Source organism: Schistocerca cancellata, chromosome 9 (genome assembly GCF_023864275.1).
Source record: "Schistocerca cancellata isolate TAMUIC-IGC-003103 chromosome 9, iqSchCanc2.1, whole genome shotgun sequence".
NCBI lineage: Eukaryota > Metazoa > Arthropoda > Insecta > Orthoptera > Acrididae > Schistocerca > Schistocerca cancellata.
In genome coordinates, this window is record NC_064634.1 from 318858113 (window position 1) to 318878101 (window position 19989).

The following is a 19989-nucleotide window of genomic DNA, read 5'->3' on the forward strand; positions in this document are numbered from 1 at the left end:
TATATGCGACACTCATCGGTGAAGAGAACATGATGCCAATCCTTAGCGGCCCATTCGGCATGTTGTTGGGCCCATCTGTACCACGCTGCATGGTGTCGTTGCAAAAATGGACCTCGCCACTACTGCAGGAAAGTGCAATGTTTTTCATTTCATCTTTACTTCAAGTTTAACTTGGATTTCCAAATTCTTTGAAACCAGTGCCTTTCAATCGCTACACTGACATGGGTGGCAAATGTGCATGCTGTCATACATTATTTACCATCAAGAGTCTACTTCGTGGACAATGAATTCTGGTTTCAAGTAAATGAATGCAATGGAATAGAAATGGAAATACCTAATACGAAAGGACCAGAAAAATTCACACTTTGTGATAAATGAGAATACAGATGACCCCCATGAACCATGGACCTTGCTATTGGTGAAGAGACTTAAGTGCCTCAGCAATACAAAGGTGCAACCACAACACAAGGTTGTCTGCTGAGAGGCTAAATAAACATGTGGTTCCTTACGAGGGGCAGCAGCCTTTTCAGTAGTTACATGGGCAACAGTCTGGATGATTGACTGATCTGGACTTTTAACATCAACCAAAATGCCCTTGTGCTGGTACTGTGAACAGCTGAAAGCAAGGGAAAACAACAGCTGTAATTTTTCCGAAGGGTATGCAGCTTTACTGTATGGTTAAATAATGACTGCATCCTCTTGGGTAAAATATTCCGGAAACAAAATAGTCTCGCTCTCCAATCTCCCGGCAGGGACTACTCGGGAGGGTGTCATCATTACGAGTAAAAAATCTACAGATCAGCTACACCATGGATCGGAGAGTGGAATGTTAGTTAGATCCCATAATCAGGCAGGTAGGTTAGAAAATTTAAAAAGGGAAGTGCATACCTAAAATTAGACATAGTGGGAATCAGTGCAGTTCAACGGCGAAAGGAAACGACTTTTGGAAAATGGGATACAGGGTTATAAATACAAAATCAAATAGGGGCAATGCAGCAGTAGGTTTTATAATAAATAAGAAAATAGGAATGTGGGTAAGCTTCTATGAACAGTGTGGTGAACACACAATTGTAGCAAAATAGACTCAAAGCCAATACTCACCACAGTAGCAGAAGTTTATACACCGACTAGTTCTGTAGATGAAGAGATTGAAGATATGTATGATAAGATGAAAGAAAATGTTCAGGTAGTTAAGGGAGATGAAAATTTAATTGTGATGGGGGAATGGAATTCGACAGTAGAAAAAGGAAGAGAAGATAAAATTGTAGTTGAATATGGACTAGAGAAAAGGAATGGAACAGGAAGCCAACTGGTACAATTTTGCAATTTTGCACAGAGCGTTGCCCACACTTAGTTTAAGAATCATGAAATAAGGTTGTACATATGGAAGAGACCTGGAGACACCTGCAGGTTTCAGAGTGATTATGTAATTGTAAGACAGAGGCTTTGGAACCAGATTTTAAATTGTAAGACATTTCCAGGAGCAGAAGTGGACTGACCACAATTTATTTCTTACGAACTGTACATTAAAACTAAAGAAATTGCAAAAAGGTGGGGAATTAAGGAGATAGGACTTGGATAAGCTGAAAGAAGCAGAGGTGGCTGAATGTTTCAGAGGGAGAATTAGGCAAAACTGACAAGAACAGGGGAAAGGGACACAGCAGAAGATGAATGGGTAGATTTGAGAGATGAAATAGTGAAAGCAGCAGATAATCAAATAGGTGAAAAGACAACATGTAGTAGAAATTCTTGGGTAACACAGTAGGTATAAAACTTAATTAATGGAATGAGAAAGCATAAAAATGTATTTAATGAAGCAAATGAAATGGAATACAAACATCTAAAAAAATAATTGACAGTAAGTGCAAAATGACTAGCAACGTTAGTGTAAGGATTCATAAGCATATATCACTAAGGGAATGACAGATACCACCTAAAAGAAAATTAAAGTTGCCTTTGGAGAAAAGAGATGCCCCTGTATGAATATCAAGAACTCGTGTAGAAAACCATTCCTAAGCAAACAAGGGGAAGCTGAAAGGAAGAAGGAGTATATACAGGGCCTATACAAGGGAGATGTACTTAAGAGCAATATTATAGAAATGGAGGACAAAGTAGGTGAAATTGAGATGAGGGATAAGATATTGCGAGAAAGAATTTGACAGAGCATTGAAAGACCCAGTCCAACTACTTACAGCCTTGGGAGAGCCAGCAATGACAAAACTATTCCAGTTTGTATAAACAATGTACATGACAGGTGAAATACCTCACACTTCAAGAACAACATAATTCCAATTCCAAAGAAAGCACGATTTAACAGAGCAGTGAAAGACCTAAGTCAAATTATATACAGCCTTGGGAGAGCCAATTGACAAAATATTCCATTTGGTGTACAAGATGTGTGTGACAGGTTAAATTCCCTCAGACTTCAGGAGAGCATAATAATTCAAAGTCCAAGGAAAACAGGTGCTGACACATGTGAAGATTATTAAACTATCAGTTTAATAAGCCATAATTGCAAAATACTAACATGAATTCTTTATAGACGAAGACTGGAAAAACTGGTAGAAGTCGACCTTGGGTACGATCAGTTTGGATACCGGAGAGTAGGAATTAATGTCCGTGGATAAGAAAGACATTGTAAGTATTTCAGAAACAGCAAAGAACTTTGATGAGAAGTTGAACGGAATGTTCAGAGTCTTTACAGGAGGATACAAGATGAACATAACAAAAACATAACAAGAATAACAGAATGTAGTCGAACTAAATCAGGTAATGCTGAGGGAATCAGATTAGGAAATGAGATGCTAAAATTAGTAGAGTACGTCTGCTATTTGGGCAGCAAAGTAACTGCTGATGACTGAAGTAGAGAGGAGATGAAATGTAGATTGCCAATGGCAAGTAAAGCATTTCCGAAGAAGAGAAATTTGTTAACATCCAAGTGTAAGGGAATCTTTTATGGAAGTATTGGTATGCAGTGTAGCTATGTATGGAAATGAAACATGGACAATAAACAGTTTAGCCAATATGAGAATAGAAGCTTTTGAACTGTGGTGCTGCAGAAGAATGTTGAAGATTAGATGGGTAGTTGCATAACTAATGAGGAGGAACTTAATATAATTAGGGAGAAAAGAAATTTGTGGTACAACCTGACTAGAAGAAGGGACTGGTTGATACAACACATTCCGAGACATCAAGGGATTAACAATTTAATACTGGAGGAAAAGATGGGATAAAAATCATAGAGGGAGACTAAGAGGTGACTGCAGTAAGCAGATTCCGAAGGATGTAGAATGTAGTAGCTATACAGAGATGAGAGGCTTGCATGGGATAGTAATTGCCTAACAGATGCTACTTCATAGCAAATTATACCCAATTGAGCCAGTTTTCATTTACTGATACTTAAATCCTGCTGGAATTGCCCAAGTCCCTCAAACGCACAATGGACATGATTGGATGCAGGTGATCAGACAGGATGCTTACGTACGTGTCACGTGTTGGGAGTAATATCTAGACGTATCAGGGGTCCCACACCAATCCAACGGCACAGTCCCTACACCATTACAGAGCATCCACCAGCTTGAACAGTCCCCTGCTGAGATGCAGTGTCCACAGATTCATGAGGTTGTCTCCATACCCATACACGTCAATCTGCTCTATGCAATTTGAAATGAGACTCATCCAACCAGGCAACATGTTTCCAGTCATCAACAGTCCAATGTCGGTGTTGACGGGTCCAGGCGAGGCATAGAGTTTTGTGATGTGCAGTCATCAAGGGTACACAACTGGGCCTTTGGCTCCGAAGGCCCATATCGATGATGTTTCGTCAAAAGGTTTGCACGTTGGCACTTGTTGATGGCCCAGCATTGAAATCTGGAGTAATTTGCAGAATCGTTGCACTTCTGTCGCACTGAATGATTCTCTTCAGTTGTCGTCGCTTCCGTTCATGCAAGATCTATTTCCGGCTGAAGCGAAGTCGGAGATTTGATGTTTTACCGGATTCTGATATTCACGGTACACTCATGAAATGGTCATACGGGAAAATCCCCACCTTATCACTACCTTGGAGATGCTGTGTCCCATTACTACTGTGCCGACTATTACACCATGTTCAAACTCACTTATATCTTGATAACCTGCAGTAAACAATATAACAAATTCACCTGACACTTGTAGTCTTACATAGGCGTTGCCGACCACAACACTGTATTCTGCATGTTTACTTATCTCTGTATTTGAATACGCATGCCTATTTTCTTTGGTGCTTCAGTGTATTTCATATTGTATGTCCTGGACCTTGCTGTTGGTGGGGAGGCTTGCGTGCCTCAGCGATACAGATAGCCGTACCATAGGTGCAACCACAATGGAGGGGTATCTGTTGAGAGGCCAGAGAAACGTGTGGTTCCTGAAGAAGGGCAGCAGCCTTTTCAGTAGTTGAAGGATTAACAGTCTGGATGATTGACTGATCTGGCCTTTTAACACTAACCAAAACGGCCTTGCTGTGCTGATACTGCGAACGGCTGAAAGCAATGGGAAACTATGGCCGTAATTTTTCCCGAGGGCATGCAGCTTTACTGTATGGTTAAATGATGATGGCATCCTCTTGGGTAAAACATTCCGGAGGTAAAATAGTCCCCCATTCGGATCTCCGGGCAGGGACTACTCGAGAGGATGTCATTATCAGGAGAAAGAAAACTGGCGTTCTATGGATCGGAGCGTGGAATGTCAGATCCCTTAATCGGGCAGGTAGGTTGGAAAATTTAAAAAGGGAAATGGACAGGTTAAAGTTAGATGTAGTGGGAATTAGTGAAGTTCGGTGGCAGGAGGAACAAGACTTCTGATCAGGTGACTACAGGGTTATAAACACAAAATCAAATAGGGGTAATGCAGGAGTAGGTTTAATAATGAATAGGAAAATAGGAATGCGGGTAAGCTACTACAAACAGCATAGTGAATGCATTTTTGTGGCCAAGATAGACACGAAGCCCACACCTACTACAGTAGCACAAGTTCATATGCCAACTAGCTCTGCAGACGAAGAAATTGAAGAAATGTATGATGAAATAAAAGAAATTATTCAGATTGTGAAGGGAGACGAAAATTTAATAGTCATGGGTGACTGGAATTCGGCAGTAGGAAAAGGGAGAGAAGGAAACGTAGTACGTGAATATGGATTGGGGCAAGAAATGAAAGAGGAAGCCGCCTGGTCGAATTTTGCACAGAGCACAACCTAATCATAGCTAACACTTGGTTCAAGAATTATAAAAGAAGATTGTATACATGGAAGAATCCTGGAGATACTGACAGGTTTCAGATAGATTATATAATGGTAAGACAGAGATTTAGGAACCAGGTTTTCAATTGTAAGACATTTCCAGGGGCAGATGTGGATTCTGACCACAATCTATTGGTTATGAACTGTAGATTAAAACTGAAGAAACTGCAAAAAGGTGGGAATTTAAGGAGATGGGACCTGGGTAAACTGACTAAACCCGAGGTTGTACAGAGTTTCAGGGAGAGCATAAGGGAACAATTGACAAGAATGGGGGAAAGAAATACAGTAGAAGAAGAATGGGTACCTTTGAGGGATGAAGTAGTGAAGGCAGTAGAGGATCAAGTAGGTAAAAAGACGAGGGCTAGTAGAAATCCTTGGGTAACAGAAGAAACATTGAATTTAATTGATGAAAGGAGATCAGATTGGATTCCGTAGAAATATTGGAACACGTGAGGCAATACTGACCCTACGACTTATCTTAGAAGCTAGATTAAGGAAAGGCAAACCTACATTTCTAGCATTTGTAGACTTAGAGAAAGCTTTTGACAATGTTGACTGGAATACTCTCTTTCAAATTCTGAAGGTGGTAGGGGTAAAATACAGGGAGCGAAAGGCTATTTACAATTTGTACAGAAACCAGATGGCAGTTATAAGAGTCGAGGGGCATGAAAGGGAAGCAGTGGTTGGGAAGGGAGTGAGATAGGGTTGTAGCCTCTCCCCGATGTTCAATCTGTATATTGAGCAAGCAGTAAAGGAAACAAAAGAAAAATTCGGAGTAGGTATTAAAATCCATAGAGAAGAAATAAAAACTTTAAGGTTCGCCGATGATATTGTAATTCTGTCAGAGACAGAAAAGGACTTGGAAAAGCAGTTGAACGGAATGGATAGTGTCTTGAAAGGAGGATATAAGATGAACATCAACAAAAGCAAAACAAGGATAGTGGAATTTAGTCAAATTAAGCCGGGTGATGCTGAGGGAATTAGATTAGGAAATGAGACGCTTAAAGTAGTAAAGGAATTTTGCTATTTGGGGTGCAAAATAACTGATGATGGTCGAAGTAGAGAGGGTATCAAATGTAGACTGGCAATGGCAAGGAAAGCGTTTCTGAAGAAGAGAAATTTGTTAACATCGAGTATAGGTTTAAGTGTCAGGAAGTCGTTTCTGAAAGTATTTGTATGGAGTGTAGCCATGTATGGAAGTGAAACATGGACGATAAATAGTTTGGACAAGAAGAGAATAGAAGCTTTCGAAATGTGGTGCTACAGAAGAATGCTGAAGATTAGATGGGGTAGATCACATAACTAATGAGGAAGTATTAAATAGGATTGGGGAGAAGAGAAGTTTGTGGCACAACTTGACTAGAAGAAGGGATCGGTTGGTAGGACATGTTCTGAGGCATCAAGGGATCACCAGTTTAGTAATGGAGGGCAGCCTGGAGTGTAAAAATTGTAGAGGGAGACCAAGAGACGAATACACTAAGCAGATTCGGAAGGATGTAGGTTGCAGTAGGTACTGGGAGATAAAGAAGCTTGCACAGGATAGGGTAGCATGGAGAGCTGCATCAAACCAGTCTCAGGACTGAAGACCACAACAACAACAAATCATTTGGTGAAGCCCAATGGAAAGGTAATATGTGTAAGAATGCCTCACCAACTATGGGCAGTTGAATGATCTGTAAGGTACATGCCGTGATGCAGCATAGTACTCGGCCCGTGGAATCCAGCATCTCAGAACAAAGAAACACGTACATTTGTCTGCTAACTAAAGTTCATTAGTTGATATAATGTGAGCACTTACAGAGGCAGTTTTAGGTGGTGCGGGTTTTGAAAGGTGGCTACGGCAAATACTGGTAGATGTCACACACCAGCTTCCCCCCCACCCTCCACCCCGTTCACGATACTGCAAGCTTCAGCAAAAAGTTGTGAGGATGCCATTACCAAATGCTTTGTGTTGTGCATTGGTTTCGTTTCTTATTTTCAAATGAGTGAAGAAACTAATCCTGATCTGTCAGAGTTGAATTACACTCTCACAACACCAGAAAGGGTAGCATGCATCAATACTGCTTACAGAGAAATGCAGAACACTGGTGTAGGTTGGCTGCCTTGGAACTGACAGGTAGGGTTTGTTTTCCCACACTGCTCCTCTCTTTCTGGTGATTAAAATTCTAGATTATTTATGCTCCTAGCTGAGTTTATAGTGCCAGCACTTCGCACTACAGCGATCAGAGAACAAAACCTGTCATTGTCTTTCAATCACACTGAAATCCTTCCTCTAGCATGTGAGCAGAGTTATTTTTGGTTCAACTTCTATACTAAGTGCCCTGTCGGATTTGTCTAAACACTGTTCAGATAGAACAGTGTTAAGTATGGGTTGCGCAACTATGAAGGCCCACAAAAGGTTGAAATTAATATTCTGCTAGATTTTGTAATTATCAAATTGGATGGGAAAAGAAAAATAATGTCGAGAAACACCTTATATCAGAGAAGAAATCAGTACAACGTAGGAGAAAATGCTGCTGCTTCTCAACAGAAACAATGATTTGTTGAAAGCTTAAATTGATCCAAAACAAGAAAACAAACAAAGAACATCTTGGAAAAAGTTGTTGAAGTTTTTGCAAAAGCAAACATTCCGCCCAAAAAGTCCCCAATCACCACTTTTTTTAATAGTCAGTTTTAAAGCACTAAGGCTTTATCTTCAAGCACTACTGTGACAACCTTTTAAATTTGAACATCTAATTGCACACATTTACCTCACCCCCCCCCCCTCCCCCACACACACACACACACTTTCACAAACTGGTTCTCCATTCCGTTTTGTGCGCAGTTCCCCAACCTACACACAGGAAGCGAAAATACAGTTTCTTCAGCAACTGTTAATAGCATCCATAAAGCAAAGCCTGACAAAAATGATAATGCAAAATTAAACATCACAAGCCATATCCCAAGAGAAAGTGAGAAAAATACTGTACTAAATGCAGTCAGCAATATTGTTGAACACCGAAGTGTTAGTAAGGTGGAGGGCAGTGTGACAAAAAAAATGTAAAACTGGACAGAAATTTCAGAAACAGTATAGTAACGAATGGCCATATTTGGTAAAATTAAATAAATCAGACCAACATGTGTTTTGTACAGTGTCTTCACAAAGACATTTCTATAAAACATGCTAGTCATGATGATTGCTGTCATATTCTGTCTAAGTACATGTAGACCTAGCAAGCCTGAAGTCTTCAAAAGCATCATTGTCATCATTTGGAATAAAAGATTGTGGGAGGACTGTCACGAACACTGAAATGCTTTTTAGTTCATTTATTGTTGAACATGACCTACAAATTTCTTGTGCAGATCATAGTACACAACCACTAACAAAAAGTTTCCTGATTCTCAGTTTGCTAAAAAATACAATTGTGGAAGAACTAAAAACAACTGCAGTTATAAATTCTTTGCCAGAATTATGTATTAAAATACTTAAAAGAAAACCCCCTTTTCTCTTGCAACTGATGCTAGCACAGACGTTAAAGACGTGAAACTATATCCAATTGTTGAACTTAATTTGATGTTATAAAGAAAAATATGTGCACCACAATATTACCCTTGCTGGAATCAAGTTTAAATACTGGTGAAGGAATTTTTAATCTCTTGAGTGGTGAACAGCTAAGAAAAGGAACTCCCTGGAAAAACTGTATTTCATTTGCACATGATAATGCAAATACAATGGAGGTACATATAAAATGAAATGCTGCTTTTTTTAAAAGAAAGCTCCAACACACTTAAGAATTCGATCTTCTTCTTGGCACCGGCTTCATTTTGCTGCACACAAAGTGTGAGAACCCTACAATACTTTGATGCTGAAGAATTCATAATGGGCATTTTTCTATTTTCTCCAAAAGAGTTCAAAATGACAGTCTACTCTGTCACGATCTATATGGCACTAAAGCTCTGCTCCAATCAACAGAAAGAATAACTGAACAGTGTTAACTACGAAAATTTTTCAAAAATGTGCACCCTACCCTAAATGATCCAGTAACGAGGCTATATCTTCTTTTCTTGCATAATACTCTTGTTATTTACCATAGCAAATGCATTCCTTCAGAAAAAAGAGCCAGTAATTCACAGTCTTCATAGGACACTAAATAACTTGTTTACAAATTTGATTGGGAGATTTATCAAACAACACATTAAAAAGTTTAACCATTTATCTTCAGGAAGAGCATGTTGCCAAAATAATTTTTCAAAGCATCAGATTTAGGTTGCGAAGAGTGCAACAAGATTATCACTCAAGAGAAAATTAATTCTCAGTCACCAGTCAAAATCCTGTATTATACCAGCAGAGACAGATCCAAGAAGAGAAGGCAGTGGATGAGAAAAATATTTTTGTAGAATACATTGAACATAACCTAACCTAAATTACAAAGATATTACATTAAATTAACTGGACCTCTAACAGTACTTACTAAAGAAAAAATTCAGAACCTCTCATTTCATGATGTATGTCGATTTTGTTAACACGTAACGTGTATTGATTCTACAGTATTTGTAAATTACAGAAATTTTTCTAAAGTGCCTTTATATGTACTAAACTGATTTTTAGTTAACCAGATTTTTCATTTGCAATTGTTTTAATTGCTACAAAATCATCTTTATTTAGAGCCAGAAAGTGTCTGACATATAGCGTTTAAAGGTCTAAAACAACTCTAATTTTTTAAATTTTGCAATTAAATCACTCCAGGTAAACGCCAGGATGGTTCCTTTGAAAGAGCATGGCCAATTTCCTTAAGCATCCTTGGCACAACCCATGTCTAAATGACCTCAATGTCGATCGGATGTTAAACATTACACCCCCCCTCTTCCACTAAAATTTTCTAAAGGAGAGCCTGTGAACCCACATCCATATTTGCCAAGTGATTACTGACAGCCACTTCTCAGTTATGTGAAATGTGAAACTATTGTGTCACCCGAGGGACCTAATCTGGCAAAAAAAAAAAAAAATAATTTTAAGTCATTTCATATTAATTTCTTGAAAGTGGCTGAGCAAAAGCATAATACATTAATATTATTCAACACTTAAAATGTAACCTGAGTTGTAAACTTTCCTTCAAGAACTGTCCAAGCCAAAAGCACCTAAATGCATAACTGTTACGTATGTTAGAATGTAGTCAACCAATGTTTATGTTCATCTAGGTTTAAAGGGGTTCTAAAACCATTATGACCAGTTAGCCACAATACAAAACATAAGAACTCAAAAATAACTGTTACTATGAAAACAACAGAAAAATAATTTAGTTCATAGCAGACAACTTTACAAGAAACATGCTAAATTTTAGTTGTCATGAGTTATACAAGCCAATGGATGTAAATTCTAAGTAAAATTCTAACTTTAACAGCTGTTTTCCAATAAACACTAAAGAATGGCGCCAACGATATCAAAGACACTGGAGTAGCTTGCAGCAGGGCACAGTTGTGCACTGTTGATCAGACCACAGAAACGTTTTCTTTACTGACTGGAGTTTTGTCAATGAAAAAGCTTTCATCTTATGTCAAAAAGAAATCATTTTACGAACAAAATCAAAACAATATGAAGAACAGTCAGAAGAGTAGCCGGGAACTCTATCAAGGAACAAAATGTTCTAATATTCAAAAATGATCACCAAGGGGCCATGACAACAATCACAAAACATGCCTTTTTAATAATCACTTCCTAAACACAAGAGAGGAAGTCCGTACTGTCAACTCATGATGAAAAAGGTACTGTAATATATGTGAAAATCACCATCACAAGCATCCAATAAGTTTACTGTAACTTCTTCCAGGATCATCAGAGAAATAATGAACTCTACAAAAATAAAAAATTCTTGTGTGGCTAAAAGAGATTTCAACCAAAATATTATATTAAAAGCATGTTGCTACAATACTGGAATTCTGCTCAGCCATATTTGTAATCCAACATTTTCACAAAGTACATGAAATGTATTCATAGCTGTGAATATGGACATTCATCAGCTGCATAACGGAATGACGACAATGAAAATTTGTGCTGGACCTGGACTCGAACCCTAATTTCCCGCTTATTGCGAGTGGTCGCCTTACTATAAGGCTATCCGAGCATGACTCATGGCCAGACCCAAACTTCCAAATGTCGTAAACCATGTGTCTACAACCATCTATCACCCATTATGTATATTCCCGTACAGGCGAGACATTTGAAAGTTGACAATATATGGAAGTTTGAGCCTGACCATGAATTGTGCTCGCGCAGACTAATGGTAAGGTGGCCATTCGGGGTATGTAGGAAATCCGGGTTCAAGTTCCAGTCCGGGGCAAATTTTTACTCTTGTTATTTCATTATGCAGCTGATGAGTGTCCATTTCACAACTGCAAATACATTTCACGATTTTCATAATGCCTGTAGTTGTCACAGTGCGGAACATTGCATTGTAATTTGGAATAACACAGGCACTGCAATATTGTACTTTCACAAATTATCCTTCCAGACATGTGTCACTGTTGGAACTATTTAAGAAAGGTGTTGGGGCAGATATTAATACATACTGATTTGATTCGCTATTAATTTACTTTTCAAATGTTTTGGAATCAGTAATAAACTGATAAATGGTCAAGCTTATTTACAAATATGAGGTTCTGCATCAGTCACACTTTGGATTTTAGAAGAACATCTTCACTGTATGTGCCACGTACCACCTCACTGACCAGCTATTAAAGTAAGCAGTGTCTCCATTATATCTTTTGAGTGCTAGTCCCAGAAGTTACAAGAGGAATCTGTGATGTTTGAAAGGCAGGAGGTGAGGTATTGGAGGAAGTAAAGCTGTGTTGGTAGGGCACTTGCCCACCAAAGGCAAAGCTCTCTGATTGGAGTCCCAGTCTTGCACACTGTTTTAATCTGTCAGGAAATTTTATCCATTAAAATATCTGAACAACATATATTCACCTACCAGGATTTTTGTGATATGTTTTAATGTATTCAACTGTGCAAATAACATCTTTCTGAAGAAATATAAAGCTTATGCCTATCGAAGAACAAAGATTTTATTTTATGCATTAGATATGGTTGAATGAAGCAACTGTAAAAGCAATGCTGTCAGTCACTTTTTTTTAGTTATTCCTTGCACAATGCATTTCAGGAAATTATTTCCATTTTCCAGTGTGTTTTTTGTGAACTCGGTTTTAATCTCTCCTAAATGCGTATCCAGTACCATAATCACTGTGTCACCTCACTTAAATTCATCGGAGGACAGAATGTGGAAGTGAGAGGTAGAATTCTTTAAAGAGGTTGTCAACTTTATATTGTGACTATTTTAATTTACATCGTTTCCTAACATCTTCAAGTCAAGATCACAATTATTATTATTATTATTATTATTACTGATTACTATTTTGGCTACGGTTGTTAGCTAGCTTCGGATCACTTTTTTCCCCTGTGCACATCACCAAATGATGGGAAACATCACAAATTTTCTGTGAGGGATATAGGTAAGTCTCATTGTTCAACTCAACAAATCATTAATGTAATATCACCAGAGACAGAGAGATCATCGCGCCCACTGTACGATATTATTATATCAGATAATCCCCACATGTGCAGAGTGAGATTACAATTAAAACGTTACATTTCTCTATAAATGGAGCACCAGAAAACAATACATACTTTTTGACTCAGTTATATGAGGTTCTTGTATCTAGTGTGCAATTGTTATATAACACAGACTACACCTGTGTAGTGGTAACATCACTGCTTATAGAATTAGTTACACCCAACACACAGCATTGGTAAACAACAAGAAAAATGCTTGTATCATAGCAGCCAGTGTTATTACATGAAAATAAGAATCAATAACTTCCTGTAATGTTTGAATGACCTGAAAAATGTCAGTGGCCACAATGAAACCAATTTTGGAAAAAATTTTAAGAAATTTGCTTATCTTCCTATTAACACCAAAGCAAATGGCTGATGCATTTCATGAAAAACCGTGCAAAATTCAGAGATTCTTGAAATATCTCATGAAGTAAAAGACAGGACAATACTTCATTTACCATAGTATAAATTTGTTTTAAAACTATTGGCAGCACATGTTTCCACTAAGTTGATAGAACTATGCTCTATTTCACTTAATATGTGTAGATGAAACTGTTTAAGGTGAACAAGACATTTGAACATATTATTTCATAAATTTTTGAACATGAAAGCCGCAACATAATAATTTGGCAAACAAGGAATAAAAACTGAATCCAACCTCATCTTCCTCACTGCTGCTCCGAACAATATCATCATCTTCACCTTCAGCTTCATCTCGATCTGAACAATCATCTTCCGGCGACTCCAACGTAATGGTGGTTGTCGCAACTTTTACAGGTGTAATAGTTGTGCATCCTATCTGTACACTCTTTCCTGCTTCTTCTACTGTAAAGGGTAGATCGTGTCAAGTTTTATTCCTCCTCTCATACTACTCAAAAGGCAGAAGAAACTAAGAGAATTATTTATTAATACACAAAATGCAACAGCACTAATTACAGTAGTAGCAATAGTAATAGTGATAGTGATAATGGAATCTATATAGTACAGAATAATAATTACATTATTTTTAATCTATTCATAAAAAATTAGAAGAAAACAATATATTAATCAGTAACTACTTTGACACTGGAATACAAATCTGCAAAGAACGAAAAAAGGTTACAGCAGAATCTGAGTGTTAACTTTTATAGAAATTAAGTTCTCTCCAAAAGTAAAGATGTATCTGAACAGAAGTGTAAAAATCTATTTACACATTATTCATGGAAATTTTACATTATTGGTTCTATAGAAATGTTGCTGTAGAAGCAGGTTTACTTTATTTTTTTATTTGATCTACACTTAAAAAAGCATCTCCTTGATCAACACTTAAAATGCATCTCCAAAGTCACTCATCAAACCATTTCTACAAGCATTTTTTGGGCAGCTGAGCACATAATTCTGTATGCATGATTTTTTTCATTTGAGGAAACCAGTTTCCCTTGTCAATTCTTATTTGAGGAGAAGAAAATGTTGCAGAGAATAGGATCAGGGGTACACGGATGGAGGATTTACAAGGACACCTAAGTAGTCAAAAACATATTTGTAAGATGTACTGATGAAGATTTGTAAGATGTACTACTGTTTAGTTGAGACGCTCTATACAGGCTTTGGACACATTAACTACTTTGTACACTACTTTTCGAGCAAGTACCTGTCAAGTTAAAACAAGTGGCTAATGAATTATTGTTTATTGTTCATTGGGGCAGTCAGATGATATCCAACATTTCCCACACACTCTCGTGTTGGTGTGAAATACTGTCTCATTATATTCAATAACTGAAGACCTGAGAGTTGAATGCATTTTTTGTATTGAGTAACTACAGTCACTAAGTGGTCTGTTATTTGTGTTGATTGTTGGGAAGCATCACAAAATGAAAGTTAAGACAAAGATGGTTGTAAAATGAAACACAGATATGATCAGAGTCTCACTATGTTAGCAGGTTTGGTATTCATCATTTCTTTTGAGTATGAAGCTGATGAAGATTTGGTGACAGAAACCAAAGCTGGATCTCTTCATGTGAGGCAGATGTAGGGTATCTTATTTATGAAACTTCTACTTATACCCCACAGTGCATTTAGCGAGTTCATTTGAAGACCACAAGAGATCACAACCAAGAAACCAAATTACAAAGAAAAAGGCTCCTTGTACTGTCCTGTAAAAAATCAAAGGCAAGAAACGACAATTTCTTGAAACACAGGCAGGAGTGCATTCTTATTTTACTTAAGGTATCTCAGTTCATACAGTACGATCTGTTGAGACTTTCATGAGTGAAATGTGCATTTAATTCATTTCAACAGCTACTTTTTTATTAAATAATTTCTATTACTATGTACGTTGTACTAAGTAATGTGAAGGCAGGAAGAAGATAAATATTCGGAGAAAAATTGCTTCGAGTATGAGATGAACTTTGAGAAACAGCACTAAACCAAATGTACTTATAATTGCACTACATGGTTAGTCAAACAAGCAACAATTGGACCTTGAGGATACTCCCCATTTTGTACACTGGGCTTGCTTAGGCAACACAGTTTTGCTAACTGCAAAGTGAAAATGCTAAATTTATAGTATTAAGTACTACATGACTTGAGGTAGGCCTTCAGAGTGAATTATTTCGTACTACATTTCAACACACACACACACACACACACACACACACACACACACACACACACACACACACACACACACACAAATTACAGAAAAAACAGTGGGTGCCCCTACTAACGTCTTTTCGCCCTGGATATTGTGTAACAGAATGTTAAAATGTTGGCTAGATAATTAAAGGGACCAAACTGTTAGATCATCAGTTCCTTCTTCCTTGAACAGGCAGGTCTACATGACTGTACATCAGAGATAGTCTCTACTGCAAAAAAACAGGGGAAGAAAAACCACAAGGTCTACCAAAGGTTAATGAAGGCTAGATAAGGGACAATATGAAGAAAATGGGACACGGGAAGGAAGTCAGGCAGGAGAGTGCAATGAGGGGACATATATCCCCCGAACCCTTCCACTCATCAGAGGTACCCCACTCAGAAATTGCCAAGGAAAGACAAGCAACATGGACAAGCAAGAGAAGCACAGATAGACAAAAGACACTACTACAGCCGCAGCTGCTGCCAAGCCCCCAATAAGATGATAACGTTAAGTCGCCCTCTCTTAAAAGCAGTGGTAAAAGACCCCTTCATGAATAAAATGTCAAACTAAGTCAACCACTGAGGCATCGTCTCTTAACACATCAGGGGTAACTACTCAGGGAGAGTAAGAGTCCGCCGCAGTGTGGCTAGGTCGGGACAGTCCAGCAAAATATGGACCACTGTCAAATGCCAACCATGATGACAGTGGGGTGGGTCCTAGCAATGGAGGAGATTACCATTAGTCAGCCACAAATGGCCGATGTGGAGCAGGCAAAGGACAGTTCAGTGCTTGTGAAAGGTTTGCATGGAGGACCTTAACAGATTCAGTCTCCTTTATCACCCTTAGTTTGCATGGAGAAGTCAGAGTGAGCTATTCCATATGCCAGATCCCTAAACCTTGATGGCATAATACTGAATAGAGAAATGTTTCCAGAATACTGATGTCAAGAGTCAGCTTACCAATAGCCAGTTTGGCCCCATTACCAGCGAATTCATTCCCCAGGATCCCAACGTGGCCCGGGGTCCAGACGAAGGTCACTGGGCATTCACATCGTTCAAGGGCATACAAGGAATCCTGGATTGACATAATCAAGGGATGGCGAGGACAACACTGGTCAGGAGCTTTCAAACTGCTCATGGAGTCGCTCCAGATGAGAAAGGCCTCACCGGTCCAGGAACTGATATGCTCAAGAGTGGCAGAGATGACTACCAAATCTGCAGTGAAAGCACTACTGCCATACAGCAAGGAGCACAATTCAGTATGTCCTGCTTGAGTATAAGCAAAGCCTACATAACTGGCAAACATCGAGCCATCAAAACAGACTGCTGCTGAAACCGAAGGATGGCGAAAAATTGGTGGCGGAGGGCCTCGGGACGTGCTAAGTCTTTCAGACCATGTAACAGGTCAAGCCGAAACTGTGGCCTAGGGAGGTACCACAGGATGCAGATCCGAGTGTGTCCGGAGGGGAGGCGGTAGAGGGAACAACAGTTCAGAGAAGAGGGACCAGACACAGATTCCGATCACAATCCCTGATCTGGGCTGCCATTGCAAGAGATGGATTTCCATGTTTCGGAAGAGGAGACTGCAATACAGTTGCTTAGGGGAGCTTGGAACATTTGTAGAGCTTTTGCTGGCACCTGATCTGTAATGAAGGGACCACACCCTCCACGAGTAAGGCTGGTCACAGGGATGGTTTGAAAGGCTCCTGTCCCAAGTCAAACCCGCAGTGGTGTATCTGACCCAGTGCCGAAGGCAGTGCTACGCCATATGCCAGACTCCCATAATCAAGACAGAACAGTATCAGGGCTTTGTAAAGCCGCAGAGGGATAGTGCGATTTACAGACCAGCTGCTGTTATTCAGGCAACAAAGTCTGTTAAAGTGTAGTCAGCACTTTCGCTTAAGCTGGTGAAGATAATCGAAGACCAGTCCTAAAAAGTGACAAGTCTCCACCATACTGAGTAGCTGGTTGTTGAGTTAAAAGTTCTGGTTGTTGGTGTATGGTGCTGTGTCAACAGAAGTGCATGACATGAGTCTTGGTGGCTAAAAACTGAAAGCCATGGGTCAGGGTCCATGTCTGCACTTTTCATATTCGTATGGTGCCTTGCAGTCAACGTTCTCTAACGCCCACACTAGAGGAGTAATACTAGAGACAAAAGTCATCAGCATACGAGGAGGGTGATACTGAGTACTCCATAGCTGCTGCTAGACCATTGATGGCTACTAGAAAGCGAGGGACACTCACTCATTAAAATGTACCACAATATATTTCAAATGCTATTCACACAATCTGTCAATTGAATGGAGCATCAACTTTAAGGAGTCCCTGGAAGAAGGTTTTGACATTGATGGCAGTTGGGTTACGATGATGTCATCTTTAAAATGGGAAGTTAACCCATTTCTTCCGCACTCACTAACACTATTGCGGATTTTGTGCCTATGTCCATCAATCTTGTTTGCTTTGTTTTTGTGACATTACGAAGGTTGCACAGAGGCTTCCACTTTTTACCTATGATTAGGGACCTAAAAGTATATTTTTTTCCAATGCACCTGCAGACAAATCCTCTGTGTGTTGAAATTTATTGATGATTACGGAGCTTTTTGACTTAAATATTTGCTTTTGCAAAATCTTTGTCAGATTTTTTTCTGAACTGGAAGTTACTTGTTTTCTTCTTTTTGCTCTACTTAAGCTTTCAACAAATGAGAAACAGCAGCATTTTCCTACCAATGAACAAAGTGGTTATCTGATTTATGCTGTTACTCGACTTTATTTTTCTTTTTCCACCCAATTTGAAAATTACGAAATGGGCAGAACATCGATGTCGCCCTTTTGTGGCAATTCATAGCCTTCTGAGTCGTACTTGACAACGCTACAGATAAAACCGATAAAGTACTTAGTGCAAAAGTAGAACGGAAGATAACTCCACTTACACATTAGGGAAGACTTTCAGCATGGTTGAAATAGGTTGACAGAGTTTATTTTCCAGTCACTACAGTGCAGAGTTGGGCACTATGATTTTTTTTTTTTTTTTTTTTTTTTTTTTTTTTTTTGTGGTTTTAGGGCGCAAAACTTCTATGGTCATTAGCGCCCAGCCCGTGACTTAAGACAGTAAAAAACCGAAATTGAAAACCAGCAGCAATGGGAACAAAGTCATAAAATTGGAGAAACTAAAAGTAGAAGGAATGCTTAAAAATCCACTACAGAAAGGGGGTGGTTGTCCCCAAAAAAAGCTTCAAATGACTGACGTCATTTCACTGGCACTAAAACTGGAGAACGTGGTCGGCTGAGCGGGTGTCATCTGCTAAAATCGACGATAGATCAGGCGATAGCTGTAGACGGGAGCGAAACGGATTAAAATAGGGGCAATTCAATTAAAAGGTGTCTTACCGTCCACAGCTGAGAGCAGTGGGGACAGAGTGGGGGAGGATCACCGCTTAAAAGATGTCGATGGCTAAAAAGACAGTGCCCTATCCGGAGTCTAGCTAAAATTACCTACTCCCAACGACGCGTTCGCGAGGAAGAGGTCCAAGCGCAAGGAAGGGCTTTCACTTCCCGCAATTTATTACGGGGAAGTGTTGACCAATGCGCATGCCATAAATGAGCAACTTTGCGACATAAACCGCTCCGTAGATCGGTGAAGGGAAGCGACTGAATAGCTGGGCGAGGAAGAGAGACTGCAGCCTTGGCCGCTATATCGGCCGCCTCATTCCCACAGATACCAGCGTGTACCGGGAGCCAGAGGAACGCCACCAAGACGCCCCCCAGGTGGAGCAAGCGCAGACAGTCCTGAATCCGGTGGACCAGAGGGTGCACAGGGTAAAGAGCTTGGAGACTGAGGAGAGAGCTGAGAGAATCTGAGCAGATAATGTACTGTACCCGCTGATGGCGGCGGATGTAGTGGACAGCCTGGAGAACAGCGTAAAGCTCCGCAGTATAAACCGAACACTGGTCGGGAAGGCGAAAGCGATTTGGGGTGTCGCCAACAATATAGGCACTCCCTACACCTAACGATGTTTTCGAGCCGTCGGTGTAAATAAATGTGGCGCCCGTCATTTGTGCACATAGAGCAGCAAATGCCCGACGATAAACAAGTGTAGGGGTACCATCCTTGGGAAATTGACAAAGGTCACGGAGCAGGCAGATCCGGGGATGGAGCCAAGGCGGTGCTGTACCCCAAGTTGTCAAGAAGGTTTTAGGAAAGCGGAAGGAAAGAGAATGGAGCAGTTGACGGAAGCTGACTCCCGCGGGTAGTAGGGAGGAGGAGCGGCCTGCATACCCTACATCAAAGGAGGCGGCGAAAAAAAGGTCATGGGCTGGATTAGCAGGCATGGAAGACAGATGGCTAGCATAACGACTCAGGAGGACTGCTCGCCGATTGGACAGCGGAGGTTCAGCAGTCTCAGCATAAAGGCTTTCCACAGGGCTAGTGTAAAAAGCTCCAGACACTAAACGTAATCCATGGTGGTGGATAGAGTCGAGACGCCGAAGAATAGACGGCCGAGCAGATGAGTAGACT

The 19989-nt window shown here is 39.7% G+C and overlaps 1 protein-coding gene across 1 annotated transcript in view; it reads right to left on the reverse strand.

Moving 5' to 3' along the window:
• LOC126101384 (sentrin-specific protease 6-like) overlaps positions 1–19989 on the reverse strand; it is a 193981-nt gene that overhangs the window by 40910 nt on the left and 133082 nt on the right. Inside the window, exon 15 of the mRNA XM_049912050.1 lies at positions 13519–13685. Coding sequence (XP_049768007.1) covers positions 13519–13685 — 167 coding nt within the window. The remainder of the gene's footprint in view (positions 1–13518; positions 13686–19989) is intronic.